General features: G+C 48.5%; 1 protein-coding gene across 2 annotated transcripts; it reads right to left on the reverse strand.

Moving 5' to 3' along the window:
• Positions 1–1,064: 1,064 nt before the first annotated feature.
• Positions 1,065–24,448, reverse strand: PKLR (pyruvate kinase L/R). Of its 2 annotated transcripts, none has more exons than XM_082202284.1 (11): positions 24,244–24,448; positions 20,864–21,043; positions 18,444–18,535; positions 15,104–15,235; positions 12,227–12,413; positions 10,324–10,594; positions 8,725–8,875; positions 6,977–7,129; positions 5,004–5,170; positions 3,378–3,559; positions 1,065–1,976 (listed from the first exon to the last, which is right to left on the reverse strand). In XM_082202284.1, exons 2-11 carry the CDS (start codon positions 21,015–21,017, stop codon positions 1,870–1,872), a joined length of 1,596 nt encoding a protein of 531 aa, XP_082058410.1. In that variant the 5' UTR covers positions 21,018–21,043; positions 24,244–24,448; the 3' UTR covers positions 1,065–1,869. The 2 variants fall into 2 exon arrangements, with proteins under 2 accessions (XP_082058410.1, XP_082058409.1); XM_082202283.1 differs by lacking the exon at positions 24,244–24,448 and adding an exon at positions 21,265–21,348.
• Between the last annotated feature and the right edge of the window lie 800 nt (positions 24,449–25,248).

Consider the following 25,248-nt stretch of genomic DNA (forward strand, 5'->3'; position numbering starts at 1 on the left):
GGTCCAGTATATCTGATGGAATGTCTCCACCCCCATCGTTCTACCCGGAAACTGAGGTCCAGCACCGAGGGCCTTCTGGAGGTTCCCTCACTGCGAGAAGCCAAGTTACAGGGAACCAGGCAGAGGGCCTTCCCGGTAGTGGCACCCGCCCTGTGGAACACCTTCCCACCAGATGTCAAAGAAAAGAACAACTACCAGACTTTTAGAAGACATCTGAAGGCAGCCCTGTTTAGGGAAGCTTTTAATGTTTGATGTATTACAGTATTTTAATATTTTTTTGGAAGCCGCCCAGAGTGGCTGGGGAAGCCCAGCCAGATGGGCAGGGTATAAATAATAAATTATTCTTGTTATTATTATTATTGTCATTGGCTCTGGCGCCACCTGCTGTTGGGCTCCCTGCCTTTTGCCCTACCAGTTCAGATGGGCAATAGCTGCCACTGTTCTCCTGCTCTTGCATGCATTTGCGTGGACTCAGATCACAGAACTGTAGTTGGAAAGGACCACGAGGATCATCTTCTAGGACAACCCTAGTACAATGCTCAAACCCACGACCCTGAGATTAAGAGACTCATGGCTCTACCGACTGAGCTATCCCAGGGACTTGTAACGGAGCACAACGCCCCTCCTTTTCTGAGTGGGAGCCAACAATGCTTTTTCCATCTGCACAAACGCACACAGAGAATGAGAGGCCTGGAGTTGGTGGTAGTCCCAACCAAACACTGGGAGGCCGCCACTGGTTGGAGGGAAGGATTAATGGGTGCGCTTCTGGGATTGATTAAAGAAGGTTTAGATGGGATTACGGGATCATGGCAGATCAGGGACAGATTGGCAATCAGGGAAGGAAGGGGGGGGAGAGAGAGAGACTTTGTCTCCTGCTTCCCTGTGCAGAAAGGTCAGACGAAGCATCTCTTGAAAGAGGAGAGAATGCTTGCCCATGAGGGGCTGGAAGAGGGTGGGTGTTTGTTTGTTTATTTATTTATGGGTTTATGTTTGCCAGGTTGGCCTCGAAGAGGATTTCAGTATGACTTTATCCTAACAGACCATTTTGCATAATACACAGCACATTTTCCCCCCAACATTTATATTTTTTGCTTAACAGGAGTGCAAAAGGCAGAGTGCAAAATTCAGAGGGGTGCAAATTTGAGCACAAAACTCCGAGCGCAAAGTTCGGAGGGGTGTAAATTTCGAAAGATGGCTGCTGTGTGTTCCGCTTTGTGTATTGTTTCAGAAAGTGTGCGTTTAGTAGATTTGCCTTCAAATGTGACCTGAATCGGGCTTCTCCCTACCCCAACACCTGCCTCTCCCCAGCTTCCGTGCGGAGAAGCAAAAGGCACGATCCGAGTTCCAATTTCAGGCAGGCAAAAGCAATCAGAGTGTAATGTAAGGCCAGTGAGGGGTGTGACCTGTGGACACTTACAAGGGCCAGGTAGAGAGGGCTGGAGGGCCGCATGCCCTCTGCCACCAAGGTCTGAGGTTCTGCCACCACTAAGTGGCTTAAACACTAAGACACCTGCAGAGCTTGCAGCCAAGTATTTCTTAGAGGTGCCTCATCTGCCGAGGTCTCTACATCTTAGGAATAGTCGACAACAGACTGAAGGACAATAGCGTTTCCCAAAATAGATCTTTAACTGAAGATGAAGCACCCACTTGGCTTTTAGAGGAGCAGAGGGTTGGTGCACAGTCAGCCGAAACAGCAGGCAGAGAACAGACATCGCTCATATATAGGAAAGCAAGAGGCAGCTTGTATGACCTGTAAGTAACCCTTGCCAGAAGCACAGGGACTTTATAGGCATGTCCCCATTTTTCAGCTGTGAAATGGCATAGGGCATTGGATTTTTTTTGGGGGGGGGTGTATGCCTCTTGTTGTGCTTACAGAACCTGCTGCACCCTCATGATGTTGGTATAACCTGCTCCAGGCCGCCAGCCCGTAACCACGATGACCAAGTCCTCAGACCGCAGGAAACCTCGCACCCGGCCTGGGAAGGGAGAGCAGAAAACGGGATCAGGAAAAGGAAGAAGGGGGTAAGGAGAGCCAGAGGTCCCGTTGCGAAACTGTGGGGAAGGCAGTCATCCCCTTCCAGATCATGTGAGCGCTGGATGTTCCTGTGAGACAGAGCTGGGGTGTGTGTGTGTTGTTTTTCGACCCAAAGGTTCCACACTCCAGGGGAGAGGGTGATCTAACAGGGTTGCTGTCTTGGGCTGGCTGGATGCAGAGGAGCTGGGGACCCCCCCCCCCAGGGGACCCCCAGGGGGAGAAGGCTCAGAGCCAGGGGAGTGTTGCTGGGATGGCGATGATTGGCCAGAGGGAGCAGGCTGGGAGGAGGAAGTGTCCGAAGATGAAGAGGGAACGGGGTTTAGTGAGCAGGAAGATGCAGTGGCAGAGAGCGGTTCAGACTCAGAGGTAGAAGCAGAGGCTGGAGAGGAGGGGGTGGCCAAGCTGCTAAAGAAGCCAGGGGATCTCCCCCTCCTGCTGTGTGACCAGCTCCCTTTCTGCCTGGTCTCCCAGAACCAGAAGAGGCATGAAGAGGGTGAAGCAAAGAGAGACAAGACAGTGGAGTCTTAGGCTGCTGGGGAAGGAACCAAGAGAGGGGAAGTCTTAGGGAGCAGTGGGCAGGTGGGGACCTTCAGTCCTCACAACTATCTCATTGGGGCAAGATCTACTGGGGTGGGTTGCTGTGACCACTAGGCCTGCACTTTTTCTTTGAATAAAGAGTTAACTTCACTGACGCCAGGTGTTTCGTTACTGAGCTAATCCTGACTCCGGCTCCTGACGGTCTCATTGCATACTGGAGAAGAATGGAATGGAAAGTGAGTGGGTGGGCTTGCCCATTGCAGGATCCCACAGCACTGTGTGTTTGTGTGTGCATGCCACCCTCTCCCTCTGCCACTGTCCAAGGGCCCCCTGACATTAGACGGGGGGCTGTGTTGAGGCCACAGATTTCCCACCGCTTCCTGAAGGAGCTGTCCTCTCAAACACACCCTTCTTGCATAAGCAAGGAGTGAGTTAGGGCCGCTGCCTTTTGTTGAGGCCCTCGAAGGGGCATGCGTGAGAAGCTGCCATTAAACAGGCGCCACATTTCCTGGCGAGAAGTTGCAGCGTCAAGAGGGGCTTGCGCCATTTGGATACCTGCCTGCAACAGAGCAGGTAAAAGGCCCAGGGGCCCAGCCAGGGAGAAGAAAAGATGGCAGGTCCTTGGGCAGGATGCAGTGGCGTAGCGTGGGGGGTGCAGGGGGGGCCGGCCGCACCGGGCGCAACATCTGGGGGTTAGGGTTAGGGGGCGCAAATCCACGGGTTAGGGGGCGCAAATTACTTGCCTTGCCCCGGGTGCTGACAACCCACGCTACGCCACTGGCAGGATGGAGTGCTGCAGACTCACCGATCTCGATGCCAAACTGCACTCGGCGATCAACATCGTCCGCCCACACCTCCTGGGTGGCCCCACGCCACAGGACTGGGAAGATACCGCGGCTGAGGTGGGCCTGGCGGGCAACCTGCTCATCGCGGGTCACGGCGATGATGAGGGCCCGGGGACGGTAGCGGGACAGCAGCTGAGCAGACCTGAGTTGAGGAAGGGAGCGGGCGGAAGGGTGAGGCAGCAAATCTGGGAGTATTCACGGTGCAGACCCCTTATATCTGTCATTACCAACATTCAGGCTTCCTGAGTCGTTTTCACAGTTATGCTTCTACAACCAGCTACCTTTTTCAGCCTGAGGGCCACATTGCCTTCTGGATGACTTTTCAAGGGCCACCTATCATTCGTCCCTACCTGAAGATCCAGCTTCGAGGTCCTTCTGGCGGCTCCCTCACTGTGAGAAGTGAGGTTACAGGAAACCAGGCAGAGGGCCTTCTGGGTAGTGGAACGTCCTCCAGTCAGATGTCAAAGAGATAAACAACTATACAACTTCGAGAAGACCCCTGAAGGCAGCCCTTCTTCAGGAAGCTTTTAATGTCTGGTGTTTTATTACGTTTTTATATTTTTTCGGAAGCCACCCAGAGTGGCTGGGGCAACCCAGTCAAGATGGGCGGCATATAAATAATAAAATTATTATTATTATTGGTCCAGGGCAGAGGAGAAAGTGGGTGGAACAACAGGTGTAAGCTTTAATCAGAGTGGTTTAACTATCAGTCCCTCTTCACTGCGAACTGGAAATTCCAGCTCTGTGAAGGGACTAGGTGATCTCCTAGTGTGGTGTAGTGGTAAGAGCGGTAGTCTTGTAATCTGGGGAACCGGGTTCGCTTCCCTGCTCCTCCACATGCAGCTGCTGGGTGACCTTGGGCTAGTCACACTTCTCTGAAGTCTCTCAGCCTCACTCACCTCACAGAGTGTTTGTTGTGGGGGAGGAAGGGAAAGGAGATTGTTAGCCGCTTTGAAACTCCTTAAAGGGAGTGAAAGGCGGGATATCAAATCCAAACTGTTCTTCTTCTTCTTCTTCCTAACAACTCTCAGCCCTCTTCAAGTACAGCTCCCAGAATCCTCTGGGGGAAGCAATGACTGTTTAAATTTATGGTGTGAATGTGCCATAACTCCTATACAGAATAGACCCGTTTAAATTAATGGATTTATATTAGCCATGTCTATTAACTTCCATAGGTCTACTCAAAGAAGGAACACCAGGGCTGGATCTGCACGGGCCTGTTTAACGTTATTAGAACGATATTAGATATACTGTTCTGAAACGTCACAGGGCAGACTTGTAAAATAAAGTATTTCTTACCTCCGTCAAAACACACTTTGCCTACTGCTAGTTGCTGGTTGCTCTGCAGCGGCCTTGGGTGTCACATTTTAATAACATAATTATGAATGTTAAAAGCAGAACGTCATGTGGTCACATGGTTATCAAAGCCATTCCTTAACCCTTCCTTAACGCTAAACACCATGAGCATAGATCTGCCCTGGGTCTCCATCTCTGCATTAAGGCAGTGGGATTCAGGTTGTACAACTGGCTGCTTGACAGACAGATTGGGGTCCCAGCCACTTTGAGCATCCCACCCTTGACCTCACCTGCCGGATGTCGTGAGGACGATGATGGCAGCTGCGCAGCACTTGAAGGAAGCCTCCACAGCACCGATGGCTGTCACCTCCGTGGGGTCCTGGCTGAGCGGAGTCAGGCGGCGCAGCTCTTGAAAGAGCTGGTGGTGATACATGGCAGCCTCAGCCTCTCGAGCAATCTGTGCAGGAGGGACATTGACATTAATGCTGGCCCAATACTGTCTGCTCTGGCAGGCAGCATCTCAAGAGGAAGATATTCCCCATCGCTCGCTGCTGGGGATGGAAGGATTTGTCCATTTCAACACTCTTCATTTCGGAGTTTTCCCCCAATCATACATTTTGCAGAAATTTGCAGTTTGTTTATTTTTCACGACCCACGTGAAAATTCATCAGCAGACACATTTGTTGTGCAGTTTTGACTATTGCACACCTTTTGGCAAGCCATTTCCCCAACCCTAATGCATTCTTGTCTGTTATTTTCCTGAGTCTCTCCCCTCTGGTGCACACCTCCCACTAAATCATGCATTTTTGTAAACACTGCCTGGGAAAGAGAACCACATCAAGAAATTCGGAGAAATGTGAATTTTCAAGGATGGCTGTGTATCCGGTTTGCATGTTGTTTCAAAAAGTACAGGTTTAAATGCACACTGTACCAAACTGCTCCCATGTCCCTATTCACTACCTTTGGAAACTGGAGATGCCAGAAGTTGATCCTGTGACTTTTGGCAGACCAAATACAGAGCAGGTGATCTACCCTTTGAGCTATTACCCCATAGTGAAGAAGAAGAAGAGTTTGGATTTGATATCCCGCTTTATGTCTACTCGAAGGAGTCTCAAAGGGGCTAACATTCTCCTTTCCCTTCCTCCCCCACAACAAACACTCTGTCAGGTGAGTGGGGCTGAGAGACTTCAGAGAAGTATGACTGGCCCAAGGTCACCCAGCAGCTGCATGTGGAAGAGCAGAGACGCGAACCCGGTTCCCCAGATTACGAGACTACTGCTCTTAACCACTACACCACGCTGGCACCAACATCGGGTGTCACATAACTTCCTTGGAAGGTTTATGAAAACAAAGAAGGATGAACACTCAATGGACAGGTTGCTTTGAGCTGCCTTAGGCACTTAATAATAATAATAATAATAATAATAATAATAATAATATTTTGCAGATGTAACAAAGAAAAAATAAGCAACATTGGCTTATCTTATCATTCTGAATCATCCACCAATCCACACATGCACACAACTACATACAGGCAACGGCCAATCGACGTGCATCCGTTTGATGTCGAAACATGTACACACACTTCACGGAGATCTGGAAGTGGCCGGAAAAGGGGGTGGAACAGGATGGAATGGATTTATGCATGCTCCACCATCATGCGTGATGACCCAGAACACAACCCCCATACAGATGCAGTTCATCAGTCAGCACAGATATCCAAACAAGATTGACGATTATAAGACGTATAAGAGTACAAGACGATTATAAGACATAACATGGAAGGGGCAGCAGTTGATTCAGACTACAGAGTAATGGATGGGGGATGTTTATCCTTCCAAGTTCAAGTGTAAGGGTATCACAGAGCGGGGCCTAGCTGGCTGGCTGGAATCCTGAACTCCACACTCTAATAATAATAAATAATAATAATAATAATAATAATAATAATAATAATAATAATAATTTATTATTTATACCCCGCCCATCTGGCTGGGTTTCCCCAGCCACTCTGGGCGGCTTCCAACAAAACACTAAAATACAATAACCTATTAAACATTAAAAGCTTCCCTAAACAGGGCTGCCTTCAGATGTCTTCTAAAAGATGTCTTCTAAAAGTTCTAAATATTTTGTTGCAGATCTTGCTTACCACAACCACTAATCCTTAGTAGATTCTGGTATTGTTTGTTGTTCTGTCATGCTCCCAGCCAGCCAGCCATATATATATATGGGGAGAGGTAATTGCAAGGAAGAACTGAATACATACCGCATGCTGCATCCGCACAGCTTCCACAGGATACACCCCCTTGGCGGTTTCCCCAGACAGCATGATGCAGTCAGCTCCATCCAAAACTGCATTGGCCACATCGCTGGTCTCTGCCCTCGTGGGGCGGGGCTTCTTGATCATGCTCTCCAACATCTGCCCGGGAGAGAGGAAGAAGACTGTAAGCGTGTCCCTTTTCACAGGTCCCTTCATTATATGTGTTCATTCTAACATACCGTATTTTTCGCTCTATAAGACACACTTTCCCCCCTCCAAAAATTAAGGGGAAATGTGTGTGCATCTTATGGAGTGAATGCAGGCTCCATGGCTTCAGCGAAAGCAACGCGAAGCTTCCGGAGCGCAGAGGGAGCTCCCGTTGCCCTCTGGAGTCTTCGCGTTGCTTTTGCTGAAGCCAGGAGAGCAAGAGGGATCGGTGCGCACCAATCCCTCTTGCTCTCCAGACTTCGCTTCACTGGAGAGGTGCTGCACAGTTTTCCCTCTCTGCTCAGCTCCCCTTCAGCGAAGCGGGAGGAGAAGTGGAAGGGGCTCCGTTTCTCCTGCCGCTTTGCTGAAGGAGCGCTGCACAGAAAGGGAGAGAATTTTTTTTCTTGTTCTCCCCCTCTAAAACAAGGTGTGTCTTGTGGTCCGGTGCGTCCTATAGAGCAGAAAATACAGTAGCTAATTTTATTTCTATTTTGATTTTTGAAAAAGTTGTGCCAACTTTGCATTTATCAGTATTTTTTTTTAATGAATAAAAACATAAGAAGAGCCTGGCTGCTGGATTAGGCCAATATTTTGTTGTTCGGCATCCTCTCTGTTTTTTACAGTGGTTGGATGAGGCCAATGATGAGGCCTCATCTAACCAGCATGCTTAAGTCTAGCTAATGCGTGTAGGGGTTAAGACCATAGAGTAAGCTGTCCCGGCACGCTTAGCAAACTTTGGGAGGAACTAGATAACCAAGCTTCTGTTCCCCTCCAGTCCACCCGAGAAGCTCAGCGCGTCAAGAGGTCTGAGCTGGTTGCTCCAAGCTCAGACCACATGTCTCTCACAAGCCATTCTCAATTTCCTATACCAATAATTTAGGAACTTTAACCACTTTGTAACAGCTACGCTTTAGTGCCTGTGGAACCTATTCTGAAGCACATGAATCCGACCTCTGGAAAGTTGGTAAGTAAACCATTTTTAAAACTTTCCAAGCGTGGGGAATCAGGAAATCACAAGTGTATATTTTAGAGGTCCAACAGCCTATATTTTCGCACTTTACTTTGCTGCATATTTTGCAGTTTTAAATCTGTGCTGGGGTTCTCTAACCGAACAGGACTTGCCCCAAACTTGGATCCTGGCACCCAGGAATTCTCATTTCTCCCTATTTTTCCCTTGCAACCAATACTAGTCCAGCATCCTGTTCTCACAAAAGCCAACAAGATGTCTCTGGGAATCCTTCTTCTGCCACTTGTGATTCCCAGCATTCAGAGGCATGCTGCCTCCAACAGTGGAGGTGAGGTGTAAGGACCAAAGATGGTGCTTGATCAAGCCAATAGCCCATCCAGTCCTCATCCCTTTTTTTAAAGAATATTGAGAGCCAAAGTGAGAAGTGGTCCACTTTAAACTGCTCTTTTCTAATGGATAGAAAGGATGGTATCTGACTGAACTCCCTGTGGGTACTGCCTTGTGAGGCAGCTGATTTGGACATGGAGACCCCATGTTCAGAGGCAGTCTACCCCCAGTTCCCCTGCTCTCAGCAGCTCACCTGAGTGGCACAGATCACAGGCTTCCCTGCACGGTTACATCGCCCAATCATCATCTTTTGAGCCAGGAAAACCTTCTCGCTGGGGATCTCAATACCCAGGTCTCCACGCGCCACCATGATGCCATCGCTGGCTTCCAGGATCTCGTCAAACCTGCCAGGAAGCAAGAGAGGTTGCAATGAGGCCAAATACAAGCGATAGCTGGGGTTATACAAGGAGGGCCGTCCTGCATGGAGAAATCTAGCTTCTCTCATAGTTGCACCATCAAGTGATATATGTAAAGGGACCCCTGACCATTAGGTCCAGTCGTGGCCGACTCTGGGGTTGCGGCGCTCATCTCGCTTTATTGGCCGAGGGAGCCGGCGTACAGCTTCTGGGTCATGTGGCCAGCATGACTAAGCCGCTTCTGGTGAACCAGAGCAGCACACGGAAACACCGTTTACCTTCCCGCCAGAGCGGTACCTATTTATCTACTTGCACTTTGATGTGCTTTCGAACTGCTAGGTTGGCAGGAACAGGGACCGAGCAACGGGAGCTCACCCCGTCACGGGGATTCAAACCACCAACCTTTTGATTGGCAATCCCTAGGCTCTGTGGTTTAACCCACAGCACCACCCACGTCCCATGGATCTGTAGAGAGGAATATAAATCTACATCGTTATTGTCAGGGAACTGACATCAGAGGCACGGGAGGAGAGGGTCTCTGATTCTGCAGGAGAAGGTCCCAGCGCTAGGGGGAGACTCGGCTGGGAAGAAGGGGAAGGGAATAAGTGTGACACCAGGGATCCAGGAGAGCAACGGGACCAGGAGGTGCAAGGGCTCCAGGACTCTTCGCTGGAAGTTAGTGAGGAGAGCCCAGGCACCCCGCGACCCACGCCCACCCTGCGCAGGAGACTCCCGCGCAGTGAGAGGCGGAGACGCTTGGGCGTCAAAGAGCTCTTATGTTGGCAGCGCTTTAAGAAATGCCCACAGACAGATTCTACGAGTGACTAAGGGCAGCCACGCTGAGATGGGCTGCGCAGTCCGGAGGGTTTAACCAGGCAATCTAATGCCCAAACGGGGCAGGATTACGCACGAGTAACTCCCAACCACTACAGTTATGTTTAAAGCCTGAGAATAAGGAATACTTCACCTCTTAACAAAAATGTCCCATGTGATATGTATTTTTAAAGTGAAGATTGATACAAGAAAGCAGGTTAATCACCTCTTCTCCCAACGCACCACAAACGGCTTTATTCTGCTAGCCTAAAATACGCTGGAAATTGGCTTGGAGGCAGAAATCTAACCCATGAGACTGTCTATGGCAGGGGTGTGGAGCCCCTTTTGGCCCAAGGGCCACATTCCAGTGGTGGGCGGGGCCAGAAGCAAAAGTGAGCGGGGCAAGAAATGTTTATTCCCACACCCTTTTCTACTTTCTATCCAGGCAAGCCAGAAACAGTATCAGAGTTCAAGGGCAATTTTCTGCCAGGCAAAATACCCAAGGAGGGAACACAGCAGGGCAAGTGAGGGGTTCTGGTCTGGGTTTAAGGCCCAGATACAGAGGCCTGGAGGGCTGCACCTCCAGCCTACAGGGCCAGGAAAACGTAGAAGCTGGAAATTACCTTTTGACTCCCTCGTGGTTTTCGATCTTGCTGATGATCTTGATGTTGCGGCCCTGCTCTCCCAGAACCTTCCGGATGGCAGCCACGTCGCTGGCCTTGCGGATGAAGGAGGCAAAAACGATGTCGACGCCCTGCTGCAAGCCGAACTGCAGGTCCTGGATGTCCCGCTGGGAGACGGCCGGCAGGTCCACCTCGGCCCCCGGCAGATTCACCCCCTTGTGGCTGCACAGCAGCCCACCATTCTCCACCTCGGTGACGCAGCCGTTGGGGCCTGTGAGACGGGGTCAGACAAAGCATGGGGAGGAGAAGGCTCGTACCAGGACTGAATAAATCACTCAGTCTCTGTATCATGACCCCTAACCAGTAGTCCAAAAGAAACTGGGTACGAAGACCTACATTGGCTCCCAGTACATTTCCAAGCACAATTGAAAGTGTTGGTGCTGACCTTGAAAGCCCTAAATGGCCTCGGCCCAGGACAGTGGTACCTCGGGTTACATACGCTTCAGGTTACATACGCTTCAGGTTACAGACTCCGCTAACACAGAAATAGTGCTTCAGGTTAAGAACTATGCTTCAGGATGAGAACAGAAACCGTGCTCTGGCAGCGCGGCGGCAGCAGGAGGCCCCATTATCTAAAGCGGTGCTTCAGATTAAGAACGGTTTCAGTTTAAGAATCTAATCTTGCCCCTGTGGCAGTTTATTTGCTGGGGTAAAAAACCCCTCAAAAACTTCAACCCTAAAAAAAAGCTCAACAATTCTGGGGGGAAATCAGGTCGCAAGCTGGTTAGATTGGTCTCAACTAGGGCCAGGGCCTTTTCAGTACAGGCCCCGATCTGGTGGAACGCTCTGTCACAAGAGACTAGGGCCCTGAGGGACTTGACATCTTTCCGCAGGGCCTGCAAGACAGAGCTGTTCCACCAGGCCTTTGGCCAAGGCACAGTCTGACCCCCTCCTTTGGTAATCCTCACAGAACTCTAGCCCAATGGTTGCCATGAATTTGATTTTGAATTGATTTTAGAATGGATTGATTTTAGAATGCTGTGTTACTTTTATTGTTGTTAGCCGCTCTGAGGAGCCTGGCTTCAGCTATGGAGGGCGGGATATAAATAAAAATTAATAACAACAACAACAACAACAACAACAACAACAACAACAACAACAACAACAACTTGGGCTTGCCATAGACAGAGGGAGGAGCCTGACACAGAGGGATAAGGAGTGGAAGGGGGAGTTACAAGCCAGTCCGCTCAACTGCTTCATCTACACAGGAGCAACCCTTAGGAGTCTCTGTGTGTTCTCTGGTCTGCTTGCTTCATAAAGAAACTAACTGTCAGTTAGCCGGTGTTTACTATCTTTCTCTGATCTGTGAATGCCCTGTTCTCCTCGGCGGCTTCCTGACACCACTGGCCACTCCTGGACAGGAGGTGCTAGGCTGAGGCATAAGAAAGATGGAGACCAAAGATATGTAACCACTTGAAAGAAACAATTAGGCCTAGGATTAAAATGGAATTAAATTTATAAAGAAGAAAATGTACGATAAGGAAAGCTATGCAATATGATTAGGACTGCGATATGGTCTTTTGAAACACTGATATTGGAAACTGCTACATATAATTACTAAGAAATTCGGATGGAAGAGATTCGAGGAAGTCAAATACTATGTCTGTGAAGATGGATGGCACTTAATTAATTAAGTGGTTATACGTTGTATGTATCTTTTTTCTCTTTTTCTCCTATTTTTTGTTTGTCTTTATTATTGTTAATCTTTTCTTTTTTATAATGTTTATTTACTGAAAATAATAAATATTATTGGGGGGGGGAGAAAGATGGAGACCACCCACCTCAGCAGCGAGAGACGAAAGGGTGGGCTTCCAAACCGCAGAAAGGGGAGAAGCATACGTACGGATTTCCTTGACCAGCAAGGAGATGAGGCCGTCGTCAATGAAGATCCGTCCTCCGACTTTGATGACTTTGGGCAAGTTGACGTAATCCAGCCAGACGGTGTTTTGGTCACAGCACTCCCGGAAGGCTGGGTCTGTCGTAACCATCACCCGCGATCCTTTCACCAGTTCCACTTCTTGGTCCACGCCCTGCGGAAGGAGGCCATACCCACGTGAGCAGTTACAGTGGTGCCTCGCAAGACGAAAAGAATCCGTTCTGTGATTCTCTTCGTCTAGCGGTTTTTTCGTCTTGCGAAGCAAGCCCATTGACGGATTAGCGCTATTAGCGGCTTTCAGTGGCTTATCTGTTGATTGGATCAGCTGATAAGCAGCTTAGCGGCTTAGAAAAAGGGGGGAGGGGAAAAAACCAGCAGGAACTCGCAAGACATTGTCGTCTTGCAAAGCAAGCCCATAGGAAATTCGTTTTGCGAAGCACCTCCAAAACGGAAAACTCTTTCATCTAGCGAGTTTTCCGTCTTGCGAGGCATTCGTCTTGCGGGGCACCACTGTATTTCTTAAGAACAAAGGGAACACCTTTGACTTTTAAAGCCCTATGCGGCCTAGGACCCACGTATCTATGGGACCGCCTCTACTGGTATGCCCCACGGATGACCTTAAGGTCCACAAATAACAACACCTTGGAGGTCCCAAGTCGCAAGGTGGTTAGATTAGTCTCAGCTAGGGCCAGGGCCTTTTCAGTACCGGCCCCAATTGGTGGAACGCTCTGTCACAAGAGACTAGGGCCCTGCGGGACTTGACATCTTTCCACAGGGCCTGCAAGACAGAGTTGTTCTGCCTGGCCTTTGGTTTGGACTCAGTCTGACCCTTCTGTTTCCCTCCCCTTATGGTTTTGATCTTTGGGCTACTATTAAAATGAGGCTGCATTTTAAATTATATTTTAACCTGTATTTTAAAGTGTTTTTTTAATTATTTTATTGTAATTTTACTGGTGTTAGCTGTCCTGAGCCTGGCTCCAGCCAGGGAGGGCAGGGTATAAATAAAAATTTACTACTACTACTACTACTATTAAACTATTGATTAGGGCTGCAATTTTTAATTTCGGAACCAGCTCTGTCGTTAGGGTGCTCCAGGGATTCAGGCAGGGAATACTTCCAGCCCTGTCAGGAGTCATTGGGGATTGAACTTGGGGACTTCTGCATGCAGAGCAGATTGGCAGGGACTGGCTGAATGAGTAATAATAATACTCCGCCCTCCCCAGCCAAAGCCGGGCTCAGGGCGGCTAACACGCAATAATAAAAACAAGTTGAATGAATACAGCTTAAAAACAAAATTAAAATACAACATTAAAATATTGAAACATTAAAATATTAAAATGTAGCCTCATCGCAGGAGGAGAAGGAAAATAAAAAAGAAAGAGAGGGAGGGAATCAAATTGGCTCCAAGCCAAAGCCAGGCGGAACAACTCTGTCTTACAGGCCCTGCGGAAAGAAATCAGATCCAGCAGGGCCCTGGTCTCATGAGACAGAGCGTTCCACCAGTGTTGAAAAGGCCCTGGCTCTGGTTGAGGCTAATCTAACTTCCTTAGGGCCCGGGACCACTAGGGTGTTGCTATTTATGGACCTTGAGGCTCTGCGTGGGGCATACCGGGAGAGGCGTCCTGTAGGTACAAGACCTAGGTACGAGTAGTGGTGCTGCCTGCCCAAGAGCTCCCCAGGGAGGACACAGAAGAAGAAGATTTAGACCCCGGCTGTCATGAATGAGCCAGCTCCCAGGGAAAGTTTGCAACCAGCTCCTAGTGAAGGGAATAGCCAGGAAGAGAGAGGGTTAACTGCAAGACAGGAATGTCAACTGATAGCAGAGTGGTGGAGAGTCAGCCAGCAGCTTGCCAGCACACCAGCGAAGGACAAAATGCAAGGGCTAGATACGAAAGTAGCTCAGAGAGCAGGAAGGACCACGGAAGTACTGTTTCAGAGAATAAGGAAGGAGTGGAAGCTGACCCCCTTAGTCCAAGGTCTAGGCGTATGGGGGGGGGGTCTTCAAGACAGAATATGTCACAAGAGGAAGTTCGGCTGTTTCTGGTCTCTCTGGAAACATCCTCCTTAGAAGGGACATCTTTGATTTATAGGCGGACGGCTGTGATGGCCGCTCCAGTGAACTCTGTTTTTGCAATAAATCTTATTCTTAATTAACTACGCCCGTTTGTTATCATGACTCCCTGACACCGGGTCATGGTGGTGGGACACTGGGGAACAGTCAGGGGAAGGGACAAGCTGGGAGGTGCTAGAAGGAGCAGGTTTTGAGAGATTAATGGGGGTCAGGAGAAGGAGGCCCCAGGACAGCGCTGGAGGCTGAGAGTCTCAGTGTGAGCACAGACTCAGAGAGAGATGAGTCAGAAGTTGCCCTTCTACTCAGCAGCAGGGCAGTCCCAGTCCTGCAGGCTCACCTCCCTCTCTGACACCCCACCTGAGGAGAGTCCTGCATGTTGCTGAGCAACAGGCCAGACAGGAATAATAATAATAATAATAATAATAATAATAATAATAATAATAATAATAACAATTTATACTCCGCCCATCTGGCTGGGTTTCCCCAGCCACTCTGGGTGGCTTCCAACAAAATATTAAAATACAGTAATGCATCAAACATTAAAAGCTTCCCTAAACAGGGCTGCCTTCAGATGTCTTCTAAAAGTCTGGTAGTTGTTGTTCTCTTTGACATCTGGTGGGAGGGCGTTCCACAGGGAGGGCGCCACCACCGAGAAGGCCCTCCGCCTGGTTCCCTGTAACAGCCTAGTCTGTTATAACCAAGACAACCAACTGGCAAACATGTATTTCATGGGACAACTACCCAAATATGGAACCACTCATTCCCAATCTTACCCCTTTGACCACACCGGTGCGGATCTCTGGGCCTTTGGTATCCAGGGCAATGGCCACCGGTCGGTAGAAGAGCGGGTTGGAGGCAAAACTCTCTGTTGCTTTCCGGATATTCACAATGGATCCTGCATGGTACTGAAAGAGAACACAGCGGTGGTGGGGAGTCAGTGGATCCTTTCCTCATTCACTGAAGAAGGGGGAATCTGACTTCAGAGTCGTGGCACCCAACCCCTGAGTACAGAGCCCAAGGTGTAGAGACAGATGCAGAGCTGGATCTGAGTCAGGGCTCAGAGCTGGAGAGGAGGGGGGGCAAGAGGCAGAGATAGGTCAGGCTGGTGAAGAATCACAGGGGTCTCCCCCTCATTCTGCCACAAACTTCCCTCTCCCCCAGTTCCCCAGAACCAGAAGAGGCATGAAAAGGGTGGAGGACAGTTTGGCTTTGCACAGGCACAGTCTCCAATTGTTTGGGGGAAACTATGGAGAGGAGGGGGCTTAGGCAGCTGTGGGGAGGTGGGGACTCTCAGTCTCAGCAACTGCTGTGGGAATGTTCAGGGATGCAGGAGAGGATATGTTGTCTGATTATATCCTTATCCAACTTGTGTTAACAAGTTCCACAATTTCAGCAGAGTAACATTCCCTTCTTTTAAATTTGCAACGGATGTGTTTTGCTCAGGCTCGCTAAAGCCTCTATAATAACTGTTCTGGTATTTTCCCCTTATTCCCTCATAAAAGATAAGACACAACACAGTCTTCTATAAAAGTATAAAAAGAGTTTACTCATATTCAGTTCACAATCAGATCTCAGAAGGCAGACTTAGCTTGATGTAAAAATAAAAAAATTCCTTCCAGTAGCACCTTAAAGACCAACTAAGTTAGTTCTTGGTATGAGCTTTCGTGTGCATGCACACTTCTTCAGATACACTGGAACAGAAGTTGCCAGATCCTTCTATATAGTGAGAAGGTGGGGAGGGGTATTACTCAGAAGGGTGGTGGGAATGGGAGATTGGCAGATAGCTGAGATGAGCCTGTTGACGACTCTTAACGACTGCAATAGGTCTTACAGGAAAAGGCAAGGGGTGAGAAGGTGAAAAATGGTTTAGTCATGTATAATGAGATAAGAATCCAATGTCTCTGTTCAGACCAGGTCTCTCCATGGTTTTGAGTTTGGTAATGAGTTGCAATTCAGCAGCTTCTCTTTCCAGTCTATTTCTGAAATTCCTTTGTAGTAAAACAGCTACTTTGAGATCTTGTATAGAATGTCCTGGGAGATTGAAGTGTTCTCCTACTGGTTTCTCTGTTTTGTGATTCTTGATGTCAGATTTATGTCCGTTTATTCTTTGGCATAAGGTTTGGCCTGTTTGTCCAATATAGAGAGCTGAAGGACACTGTTGGCATTTGATGGCATACACAATGTTAGACGATGAGCAATTAAATAGTCCCGAGATGGTATGTATGATGTTGTTGGGGCCAGTAATGGTGTTGTCCGGGTGTATGTGGCAGCAAAGTTGGCATCTGGGTTTATTGCAGGCTCTGGTGCCAGTGTCCATGTTAAGTCTGGTTGTAGTATTATTGTGGGTTAGGAGTTGTTTAAGATTGGGTGGCTGTCTGTAGGCAATGAAAGGTCTTCCTCCCAGAGCTTGAGAAAGAGAACTGTCATTGTCTAGGAGAGGTTGTAGATCTCTGATGATGCGTTGTACTGTTTTAACTTGGGAGCTGTATGTAATGACTAGAGGTGTTCTGTTATTTTCTTTTTTGGGTCTGTCTTGCAGCAAGTTCTCTCTGGGTATCAGTCTGGCTCTGTTGATCTGTTGTCTAACTTCATCTGCTGGGTATTTTAGTTCTGAAAAGGTTTGCTGTAGATCTCTTAGGTGAGAGTCTCTGTCTGTAGAATTGGAACAGATGCGGCTGTAACGTAGTGCCTGGCTATATACAATGGACTGTTTGGTATGTTTGGGATGGTAGCTAGAGGCATGTAGATATGTTTGTCGGTCAGTTGGTTTACGGTATAAGGTGGTGTCTATGCACCCATCCTGTATTTTTATAGTAGTGTCCAAAAAATGTATTTCTTGCATGGATTGATTCATTGTTAGGTTGATTGTGGGGTGAAAATCATTAAATTTCTGGTGAAAGGTGTCCAGGGTCTGTTGACCATGTGTCCAGATGATAAAAATATTGTCAATGTATCGCAGGTACAAGAGAGGTTTGAGTGGGTAGGAGTTTAGGAAACGTTGTTCTAAATCTGCCATGAAGATGTTGGCATACTGTGGGGCCATGCGGGTGCCCATTGCTGTGCCGCTGATCTGAAGGAACAGGTCATCACCTAATTTGAAGTTGTTGTGGGTAAGGACAAATTGGCAGAGTTTGGTGGCAAGGTCCGCTGTGGTTTTATCTGAAATGGTGTTCCTTATAGCTTGTAAACCATCGTTGTGTGGGATGTTGGTATACAGAGATTCCACATCCATAGTAGCTAGTATAGTATTGTTGGGAAGATTGTTTAAAGATTGTATTTTCCTCAGAAAATCTGTGGTGTCACGTACATAGCTGGGAGCACTGATGGCATATGGTTTCAGAACAGAGTCCATATAACCGGAGACACCCACTGTAATAGTGCCAATACCTGAAATGATGGGGCGTCCTGGATTTCCTGGTTTGTGTATTTTAGCTTAATGTAGTAACATACACTTGGAATCTATCTCATAAGAAGACAGTCCCTTTGTCCTCTCTTGGCTGGAAGCCAAGAGGGCATCTTTGGCTTAGTAGATGTTGTTTCTTCGATGCATGTGGTGAAAGAGAGAGAGAGATGGCTGCCCTGCCCTGTGCTTTTGTCATTATCTGCACAGGTGAGGCCACACCCACTCTCTAGTCACATGCAGAGGAAGTATGTCCCAGCCCAGAAGGAAACAGGAAGCTTTCCTGTTGGCTGGACAAAGATTCCTCCCCATGTGCAAACATGTTCACTCTAGGAATGTTGTACTTGACTGCTCTGGTGTTTCACATCCTACAACTGCTTCATGGGGGCAAGACCTGCCAGGGATAAGTTGCTGCACTCATTAGGCCTGACACTCCTGTGCAGATCCCGTTTTTGCTAATAAAGAGTTAACTCCAACTAGCTCAGTGTGATTTACTGCTGGCTCGCTCCTGTCAAGGAAGGAGTCTGGAGGCCGAGGCCTAAAATGCCTCAGTCCATGTCCTAGATTTGTTGGCGCAAGTGGCTCAACTCAGAGCTATCCATTGATCCAGAAACCTTCAGCTTTCCCCGTGGGATCCAGCATCGGACCAGAACATGACACCCCACCCTCTTGGGGAAGGAAATGGCTTACTCTCGTCCCCACCCACTCGATACCTCGTGTGAACCGTGCGAAAAGTTCAGCCGTGCAATGTTCATTCCAGCCTTGATCATCTCACGGAGCATTTCCACTGAGCGGGAAGCAGGGCCTGAAAGAGGAGACGGGGAGCATTGGGTCACTGGGACAAAGAACTGTATTGACACATCCTCCCTCAGGTCTTGCACCCAGTGTCACCAAGCCAGTGGCTAAAGTAAAGGTAAAGAGACCCCTAACCATTAGGTCCAGTCGTGACCAACTCTGGGGTTGCGGCGCTCATCTCGCTTTATTTGCCGAGGGAGCCGGCGTACAGCTTCCGGGTCATGTGGCCAGCATGACTAAGCCGCTTCTGGTGAACCAGAGCAGCGCACGGAAATGCCGTTTACCTTCCCACTGGAGCAGTACCTATTTATTTACTTGCACTGGTGTGCTTTCAAACTGCTAGGTTGGCAGGAGCTGGGACCGAACAACTGGAGCTCACCCCATCGTGGGGATTCGAACCGCCGAACTTCTGATCAGCAAGCCCTAGGCTCTGTGGTTTAACCCACAGCACCACCCGTGTCCCTAGCCAGGCTACGTCCTGTCAAATGACCCAACTCAGTCTTTAACAGGAATCGTTCATTTTCCCCAAACGCCCCAGGGGAAGTGAGGGTGCTAAGTGTGCACATAAGTATATAGGGACCACCTTTCTGGCTGAATATCCTGTTTCCAACAGAGGGCAGCCAGATGCTGCCAGGAAGCTCACAGGCAATGTTTCCCTTTTCCCAATAATTCTCATTCTCTGATTCACTGCCTCTAGCTATGGACTTTCCATTGGGAGCCGCCCAAAGTGGCTGGGGAAACTCAGCCAGATGGGCGGGGTATAAATAATAAATTATTATTATTATTATTATTATTATTATTATTATTATTATTATTATATTTTGCTGTGCTGGTTAGCATTCCTCTTCTGCCTCCTCTTCTATCATCAATTGGTCCGATTTTTCGCTTAAAGCACCGCCACAGTTTGTGGCAGTAAATACCAGGAGTTAGGGGTGTGTTGAGTGCGGAGGTATTTATTTTTGATCGCAAGGAATCTTGCCCCCCTCCCCTCAAATGAAAAACGTAAGAGCATAACATCAGAAAATAAGAGCCTGTTAGAAGAGTTCAGAGAGACATCTTTCCCAGCATCCTGTTCTCACAGAGGCCAACCAGATGCTTGTGGGAAACCTGGAAGCAGGATTCGAACACAAGACCACTCTCCCCTCCTGCAGTGTCCAGCAAGTAGTATTTAGAAGCATTAGAAGGCAGAGCATAGACATCATGGCTAGCAGCCATTGCTATCTATATATCTGTTTACCTATCTATCTACAGTATCTATCTATCTATCTATCTATCTATCTATCTATCTATCTATCTATCATCTATCTATCATCTATCTATCTATCTATCTACCTACCTACCTAACTAACTAACTAACTACAGTATCTACTGGTATCTATCTATCTATCTATCTATCTATCTATCTATCTATCTATCTCTATCATCTATCTATCTATCATCTACCTACCTACTTACCTATCCACAGTATCTATCTATCTATCATCTATCTATCTATCTACCTACCTACCTACCTACCTATAGTATCTATCTATCTATCTATCTATCTATCTATCTATCTATCTATCTATCTATCTATCTATCTATCTATCATCTATTTTTCTATACCTATACCTATACCTATCTGTCTATCTATCTATCTATCTATCTTCTATCTATCTATCTATCATCTATCTATCATCTATCTATCATCTATCTATCATCTATCTATCATCTATCTATTATCTATCTATCTATCATCTATTCTGCATCAGAATAAATAAATAATAGCAACAATAAACAATCAGCTTTAAACTCTGATAAATTCAACACACACACCTATTTCTCATCCCTCTAGCATAATTTATCCTACCATTTCCTATTTCACAAAAGTGTTTCTAAATTTGTTAATCCCCAGGGAGGGATGATTCCTTATACAGCAGACCAAACCTGATGCTAAATACAGTGGAACTTCGGTTTTTGATCGTCTCAGAAGTTGAACATTTCGGCTTTCGAACGCCGAAACCCCAGAAGTAACTGCTTCAGGTTTCAAACGATTTTTTGAAGCTGAACATGCCACGTGGCTTCTGTTTGGAGTTTCCCTGTTGTATTGAGGCTTCCGTACTGAGTTTTCGGTTTCCGAATGTTTCGGAAGTCGAACAGTCTTCCAGAACAGATTACGTTCGGAAACCGAGGTTCCACTGTACTATAGAAATTTTATTGAGCTTGTGAGATTTCAACAGGCCGGGTGTATGTACACCCAGTCCTATATTCACAATTCGCTAGAATTCACTAGATTCCCTGCAGTGCTTCTGAGGGCGGGCGAGAAAAGCATGTCAGCAGCTAAGGAGCAGTGCCATACCAATGGTGCAGACGATTCCTGTGCTGCGGGCGGCGATGGGCTCCGAGTCGATGTCCAGCAGGCAGAGGTGTTCCAGGAAGGTATCCGCCATGGATGCTGGCAGCTGGTGCTTCTGGAAGAAAGCAGTGCCCAGCTCCTGGGTGAGGCTGGCCATGTCGTCTGTGAGAATCGAGATTTTACCTGCGTGCAGGGGGTGGGGGAAGAAAGAAGCACTCCTGAATGCAAGCTCTGGGCAGGAAGGCAGACGGACGCGTCACGGCACTGCTTACAGATCACGGTGCAGCCTCATGGTCAGAGCATGATGTGCTCTCCACACCCACCTCCGTTCCGCCTGCTGGAGAGGCCCGGCCACCAGCCCCCTTCTACCCATCCCTTCCTCCCCAGGCCTAGCCCAGACGCACCCTCCATCTTCGCACGCCTCCCTCTCAAAGCTTCCCAGCTTCGCTCCAGGCCCAGGTAGACTCTGCCCCAAATGCCAGGCCTCCAGGCCTCCCCTCACCCAGGCACCAAACCTCTCTCCCTGGTTAAAGAGTTACCAGCTTAGTTCTAAGTCCACAGTATCCGCTCAGTGGTTGGTGTACAAAGCCAGCAATTGCTCCCCATTATTATTGCTATTACAGTGGTACCTCGGGTTACATACGCTTCAGGTTACATACGCTTCAGGTTACATACGCTTCAGGTTACAGACTCCGCTAACCCAGAAATATTACCTCGGGTTAAGAACTTTGCTTCAGGTTGAGAACAGAAATCGTGCAGCGGCGGCACAGAAGCAGCAGGAGGCCCCATTAGCTAAAGTGGTGCTTCAGGTTAAGAACAGTTTCAGGTTAAGAACGGACCTCCTGCTGCCGCCACGCTGCCAGAGCAAGATTTCTGTTCTCATCCTGAAGCAAAGTTCTTAACCCGAGGTACTATTTCTGGGTTAGCGGAGTCTGTAACCTGAAGCGTATGTAACCTGAGGTACCACTGTATTGGCTTAATGAAAGGGAAGGCCCATAGCTCAGTGGTAGAGCATTTGCCTGGTGTTCAGAAGGTTCCAGGTTCCATCCCCGGCCTCTCCGGGTAGGGTTGGGGGAGATTCCCTGCCTGCAACCCTGGAGAGCTGCTGCCAGTCAGTGCAGACAGCTCTGAGCTAGATGGACCTATCCTTTGACTCAGCTTCCTATGTTCCCTCGTGCTTTCAACGCTGCTTAGTGCTCTTGCGCAGTAAACCCACCCTTCCCAGACTTTTTGCAAGCGGTGAAAAATAACAGCATACACTAACACAGTCGTACCTCGGAAGTCAAATGGAATCTGTTCCGGAAGTCCGTTCGACTTCCGAAACGTTCGGAAACCAAAGCGCAGCCTCTGATTAGCCGCGGAAGCCCCTTCGGACATTTGGAAACCGGAACGCTCAGTTCCAGTTTGGGATCGTTCAGGAGCAGAAATGTTCAACTCCCAAGGCATTTAGGAGCCAAGGTACGACTGTACTGACATTGCCCCACATGGTGCTGGGAAATAAATAAATATCGGATTCTTTCAGAAAGTGCGAATTATGCAGATTTGCCTTTCGGTGCAAATCGAATTCCCCGCCCACAGCTAGTCATGAAAGGCTGACTTATTTCTCTTCACATTGCTGCATTTTTTCACCACCAGGGAGGGAGAGAAATATCTGTGGGATTTTCCGGCTACCTTCGCCAGCCTTGGGTGCTAGGGCATTGCATTTTAGACCTGTGTGCATTGTGTAAAAGGGGAGCCGCTACAGTGGTACCTCGGGTTACAGATGCTTCAGGTTACAGACTCTGCTAACCCAGAAATAGTACCTCGGGTTAAGAACTTTGCTTCAGGATAAGAACAGAAATTGTGCTCCGGCGGTGCGGCGGCAGCAGCGGGAGGCCCCATTAGGTAAAGTGGTATCTCAGGTTAAGAACAGTTTCAAGTTAAGAATGGACCTCCTGAACGAATTAAGCTCTTAACCTGAGGTACCACTGCATTTGCTCCCTGATGACTCAGGCACGAAATATCCCAGGCCCAGCCCTGAGCTGCTGTTGCCTAAAGGCCTAAGCTGCCTTCTACAAATTCAGACTGGACCTGGCATCTTCAAATATCTTCGGCTGTCGCAGGGAAGAGGGAGCAAGCTTGTTCTTTCCTGCTCCTCCGGAAGTCAGGACTCGAACCAACGGCTTCAGGTTACAAGAAAGGAGAGTCTGACTACACAATAAGGGGGAAACCTTTCTGACAGTCAGAGCTGTTGGATCATGGAAAAGGTCTCCGTCGGGAGGCTGTGGACTCTCCTTCCTCTGAGGTTTCTAAAGCAGTGGTTAGGTGGCCATCTGTCCTGGATGCTTTAGCTGAGATTCCTGCATTGAAAGCAGTTGGACTCCACGATCCCTGGGGTCCCTTCCATATTCCACGATTCTATACATGCTAAGCATGCGCTTCCCCGCACTGAGTTATGGTCCTTCTTGCCCTTGTGATTCTGAATTAAACAGGAACCCAGGAAGCCACATTAGACAGACTCAGTTGGTCTATCTCAGGGGTCTGCAACCTTTAAGACAAAAAGAGCCACTTGGACCCGTTTCCGAAGAGAAAAAAAAACCTGGGAGCCGCAAAACCATTGTGACATTTAAAGCATGCGCGCCGCTGCCCTCTGATCTGACAGCGGGCGGGAAGGTGACGTTGGGGTGGTGCGTGACTAACGCATGCACCACCCCCATGCGACGTCACAGCCAGTACAGCGCCCGCCACAGTGGGGAGTGTCGGGGCGCACAATGCGCCTCCTCCCCTCGCTAGTATCCGCCCCGGAGCCGCGTCAAAGGTGTAAAAGAGCCACGTGCGGCTCCGGAGCCGCAGGTTGCAGACCCTTGGTCTATCTAGATCAGAACGAGCTACACTGATGGGCAGCAGCTGTCCAGAGTTTCAGGCAGGGGACAAATTCCAAGCCCTCCCTGGCGACGATGGAGATCTTTATGCAAAGCAGATGCTTTACCCCAAAACTTTTTCAGCAGGGGGCCGGTCCACTGTCCCTCAGACCTTGTGGGGGGCCAGACTATATTTTGAAAACAAATAATGAATGAATTCCTATGCCCCACAAATAACCCAGAGATGCATTTGAAATAAAAGCACACATTCTACTCATGTAAGAACACGCTGATTCCCGGACCATCTGTGGGCTGGATTTAGAAGGCGATTGGGCCAGATCCGGCCCCCGGGCCTTAGCTTGCCTACCTATGCTCTAAACCGCTGAGCTCCCCAAAAGTAGACTAGGCCTGGGGCAACCTCCACTGGAGATAAGAGCATCTCCTGCACATTCTTTGCCTCCGGACAACACCCCTGCAGGCTGACTGTGAGGCCTCGCAAGGGCTGAGCACCGGATCAGGGTGGGAGAGAAGTTGTATACCCACCCTCCTTGCCGTTTCCTCCTTCAGCTTTTTTTCTGGCCTCTGCTCGCAGCTGCAGGGAGAACGAGGAAGAGAGGCTGTTTGGCTTGCGACGGCGTTAGGCCAGCCCCTTCAAAGTGGGGAGGCCTTCAGCCCAGCAGCAAAACCGGCAGCCACACCCTGCTGGAGACTGCGCCAAACAACCAGGCCTCACATCCTTCCTGAAAGGCTGCTTATTTTTTTTTTCTGGCCCCAGGGCTAGATCTCAAAATTCCCGGCTGCCCCACGACAGCGGCAGCAGTTGCAACAGTTCCTCCTGTGTTTGCAACCGGCACGCCTCTGAATTTTGCAGCGCCTTTCTCTCGCAGAGTAGTGCGTACAATAACACACGGAGTAAGGAAATCAGAGCATACGCAAGTGAAAATAGAAGGGGGAGTATTACATGAGAGGAAACGGCTTTGCCAAAAAGCATATTAGGGAAATTTGCATTAAAGATATGAAGGTGAATTTTGCACTAAATTGTCGATTGACTTTCACGAAGATTCTTTGTTTTAAAGAAGAATATTGCAGAAGGACCTCAGACCCGAACCTGAGATTGGAAAAGTGAGAAAATGAGAGGAACTGGAACTACAGCTCCCAGAATCCTTTGGGGGAAAGTCATGACGGTTTGAAGTGGCATCGTAATGCTTAAAAGGCATAGTCAAACTAAAAAAATTCCTTCCAGTAGCACCTTAAAGACCAACTAAGTTAGTTCTTGGTATGAGCTTTCGTGTGCATGCACACTTCTTCAGATACACTGAAACAGAAGTTGCCAGACCCTTCTATATAGTGAGAAGGTGGGGAGGGGTATTACTCAGAAGGGTGGTGGGAATGGGAGATTGGCAGATAGCTGAGATGAGCCTGTTGACTACTACTTAAAAGGCATAGTATGAATGCAGTCTAAATGGCTTGAGTAGATTCATCTTCACCACAGCTTATTCTGGGAAAGCTGCAAAGGACCCACAAGTACAGTAGGAAGGGAAAAGGCAC

This window comes from Podarcis vaucheri (assembly GCF_965113315.1).
Source record: "Podarcis vaucheri genome assembly, chromosome: 16".
Taxonomy (NCBI): domain Eukaryota; kingdom Metazoa; phylum Chordata; class Lepidosauria; order Squamata; family Lacertidae; genus Podarcis; species Podarcis vaucheri.

Coding starts and splice junctions, on each gene's coding strand:
- PKLR (XM_082202283.1), bottom strand. Junction 12,414..15,103: donor GCACCGGTGTGGTCAAAGGG/GTAAGATTGGGA, acceptor CTCCTTCCGCAG/GGCGTGGACCAAGAAGTGGA. Junction 5,171..6,976: donor CTGTGCGGATGCAGCATGCG/GTATGTATTCAG, acceptor CCTCCTGCACAG/ATTGCTCGAGAGGCTGAGGC.